Genomic DNA, 1,241 nt, shown 5'->3' with positions numbered 1-1,241 from the left:
GTGCCCGCTCGCCACTCAGCAGCAGCAGCAGCAGCAGAACGCTGCAGCAGCCCGCGGCAGCTGCAGCAACGTTGGTGTCTCATCTCAAAGTTTGTGGAGGCGGAAGAGCAGGTCTTGAGATCGCAAGTGGGAAACCAAACGCCGCTAAAGCCTAAACCCTAAACCCTAATTTGGTGTCTCTAGGTCCAGCTTTCATTTCGAACTGTTGATGCATGCAACTTATGTTCTGCTAGGATAGCCCAGGGTTTAGGGTTTAGGGCTTAGCGTTGAGATGACAGTGCTGTGGTTTGCGCGCTCTAGGTGGGGTTGGGTCTGTACACTGCGTTGCAAGTGGCCATCTGTCTAGACACCCCAGAGAACGACCCGCAGGGCTGCGTCTGGAGCAGCTTGCTGCTGCTGCTGCAGGAGCTGCGGGCTTCCAATCCTCTGCTATTTCTGCCCTTCTCGGCCCATGCGCCGGGGCTGTTGCTTCCAGAGGCAGCAGATGCCCCGCAGCAGCAGCAGCAGCAGCCGCAGCAGCAAGAGGTGCTGAAGCAGCTGAGCGAAGTGGAGGCGCCGCACGTCTGCTGCCTTCTAGGGTGTCTTGGGTCTCACTGCGACGTCAGCTTGCCGAGCGCCGCAGCAGCAGGAACAGCAGCAGCAGCAGCAGCACGGCAGAACCACCTGGTGGCTGTAGGCTGTTTTGTGGCTCAGGCCGCGTCGACGCTGATGCACTTGCACATGCAGCAGCAGCTGGAGAAGCACCAGCTGACAGCAGGCGCGTTTATGGGCCTGCAGCACCTTTCCGAGGTGCGTAACTTTTTGTTTGGAATTGGGACTCCCCCCTGCTGGCTGCCGCTGCAGCGAGAGCTTGCTGCCTCTCTGTGCAGCAGCAAGAACCCTGCGGCTGCAGCAGCTGCGGCAGCAGCCCGTGCAGGCTCGCTGGATCCGGGTGTGGCAGCAGGCGCTGCTGCTTTTGCTGCATGCACGTCTATGCCCTGTGGCGTTGACCTTCCCGGGGCCATCCCTCGGCCTCCGCCCATGACGGTCCCACCCCCCCCTCCCCCCCCAGCAGCAGCAGAAGCAGCAGCAGCAGGAGCAGGAGCAGCAGCGGGCACCGCACCCGCCCCACCGCCCTGCGCCGCAGCAGGAGCCGAGCTGGCCTCCGCGTCCGCGTCTCGCGTTTCGAGCGGGCTGGTGCTGACCAGCGTAGCGGCACCGAGCAGCAGCAGCAGCAGCAGCAGCTACGGGGGCTACTGGCG

At 63.1% G+C, this 1,241-nt stretch overlaps 1 protein-coding gene across 1 annotated transcript; it reads left to right on the top strand.

The window, feature by feature from the left end:
- Positions 1-300: 300 nt before the first annotated feature.
- ETH_00036280 (uncharacterized protein) lies at positions 301-984 on the top strand (the record flags this gene model as incomplete). The annotated part of the gene is made up of 1 exon (XM_013379686.1): positions 301-984. A coding segment is annotated over one exon (684 nt), but the record flags the coding sequence as incomplete, so codon positions are not given.
- Between the last annotated feature and the right edge of the window lie 257 nt (positions 985-1,241).

This window comes from Eimeria tenella, genomic scaffold (assembly GCF_000499545.2).
Source record: "Eimeria tenella Houghton genomic scaffold, Eth_scaff3795, whole genome shotgun sequence".
Classification (NCBI taxonomy): Eukaryota; Apicomplexa; class Conoidasida; order Eucoccidiorida; family Eimeriidae; genus Eimeria; species Eimeria tenella.
Note: the sequence above shows the minus strand (reverse complement) of the source record. Positions and strands in the feature narration are given on the sequence as shown.